The 1,815-nt window shown below is 55.5% G+C and overlaps 1 protein-coding gene across 1 annotated transcript; it reads left to right on the top strand.

Moving 5' to 3' along the window:
* The first annotated feature begins 456 nt into the window (after positions 1–456).
* On the top strand, positions 457–1,488 carry LOC128069645 (melanoma-associated antigen B17-like). Its single transcript, XM_052662765.1, has one exon. The coding sequence runs from the start codon at positions 457–459 to the stop codon at positions 1,486–1,488; it is 1,032 nt and encodes a 343-aa protein (XP_052518725.1).
* Positions 1,489–1,815: the final 327 nt, after the last annotated feature.

Below are 1,815 nucleotides of genomic sequence, written 5' to 3'. Positions count from 1 at the left end.
CTCGTGTCCTCGTCTGGGGTGACAGAGAAGGTGGCAGCGTCAATTGCAGACAGGAGAGGGAATGGGCTGAGTGGCGGGATTGGGGGCGTTGGATATGAGGGTGTCTCGCACCAATTTTCATCTGACTCTGTATGTCAGCTGAGAGGACATGCCTCCCCTGACAGCCCCCACTGCCCCGCCCCTTCTAACGCCCAGGCGGGACTGTCTGATGCACCCCAGGGCTCACTCTCCCTTGCTACTCAGCGATCTCAGGGGACAGGCTGACCAGGAGATTATGAGCCCTGTATGTCCTAGAGCACTGGCCTCGAGGACCCTTCAGAGGCGGCTTCCATTCAAGCCAGGGAGGACTCTCCTCGCTGAAGGTTCTCACAGCATGTCCTTGTCCCTCCTCCAGGTGCCCTCCTTGTCTGCTTTCCTGCCCGCACTCCCACCTCCGGTCCCTGACCTGCTGTCAGCATGCCTCGGAGGCACAAGAACAAGTCCCATGCCCGTGGGAAATGCCACCTGGTCCACAGCGACCCTCAGGAGGCCCAGGCCAGTGCTGCTGCAGCCCCAAAGGAGGAGTGCCCCTCCTCCCCTTCTTCTGCCCCTCAGGGTTCTCCCCTGAGCTCCCCTGCTGCTGGCGATCACCAGGAGCTTCAGGGAGCCATGGCCCCTAGCTCTCCTGATGCAGGGCCTTCCTGTACAGGATCTGATGAAGGTGCCCAGGGCCCAGAGGAGGAAAGTGCAGGTGCCTCCCAGGCAGCCCCTGCCGCTCAGAGCACTCGCAAAGATCCTCTGGCCAGGAAGGCCAGGATACTGGTGGAGTTCCTGCTGGAGAAGTACACCAAGAAGGAGCCCATCACGCAGAATGCCCTGATGAAAGTCGTCAGCAGGAAGTACAGGCAGCACTTCCCTGAGATCCTCAGTACAGCCCTTGAGCGCCTGGAGCTGGTCTTTGGCCTGGAGATGAAGGAAGTCGACCGTAGCAGGAACATCTACACCCTCATCAGCAAGCTCAACCTCGGGGGAAACGATCGTACGAGTGGTGAGGGGGGGCTGCCCAAGTCTGGTCTCCTCATGGTGCTCCTGGGGGTCATCTTTATGAATGGTAACCGTGCCACCGAGGAGGAGATCTGGGAATTCCTCAGTATGTTGGGGATCTATGCTGGGAGGAGGCACTGGATCTTTGGGGAGCCCAGAAGGCTCATCACCAAAGATCTGGTGCAGAAGGAGTACCTGAACTACCGCCAGGTGCCCAATAGTGATCCTCCGCGCTATGAGTTCCTGTGGGGCCCGAGAGCTTGTGCTGAGACCAGTAAGATGAAGGTACTGGAGGTTCTAGCCAAGTTCCACGGTAGGGGCCCTAGTTCCCTCTCAGACCTCTATGAGGAGGCTCTGAGAGATCAGGCGGAGAGAGCAGGGCTGAGAGGTGCGGCCAGGGCTCCACCCATGGCTGAGGCTAGTGCCCCTTCCAGGGCCAAGTCCCGCAGCTCCTCCCACATCTAGGGAGGGGTCAGGGCGCTCTGTTCCCTTTGTGTTGGAAGAGAGCAGTCAGGCTCCTAAACAGTGCAGAGTAGTAGGGGTGGAGGGAACAAAACCCATATCTTCTTACAGTTTTAAATGGTAAGCAAGTTTAAATCTAGTTTGTTTAACAAAATATACATCTGTTTTCCTGTATTCATATGAGAAATACCTAATGAACGATGATTAAATTGGAAAGGTAAAGAGGTGAAGGAGGTGTTTAGTATTTTCAAATGTTTTTACTTTTGATAAGGTTTATTGTGCTTCAGAATTCAAACGTATGAATTATATAAATCGTAGCTTCTAGCTGTT

The sequence above is a fragment of the Budorcas taxicolor genome, chromosome X (assembly GCF_023091745.1).
Source record: "Budorcas taxicolor isolate Tak-1 chromosome X, Takin1.1, whole genome shotgun sequence".
Classification (NCBI taxonomy): Eukaryota; Metazoa; Chordata; class Mammalia; order Artiodactyla; family Bovidae; genus Budorcas; species Budorcas taxicolor.
This window is presented reverse-complemented; position numbering and strand designations above follow the sequence as displayed.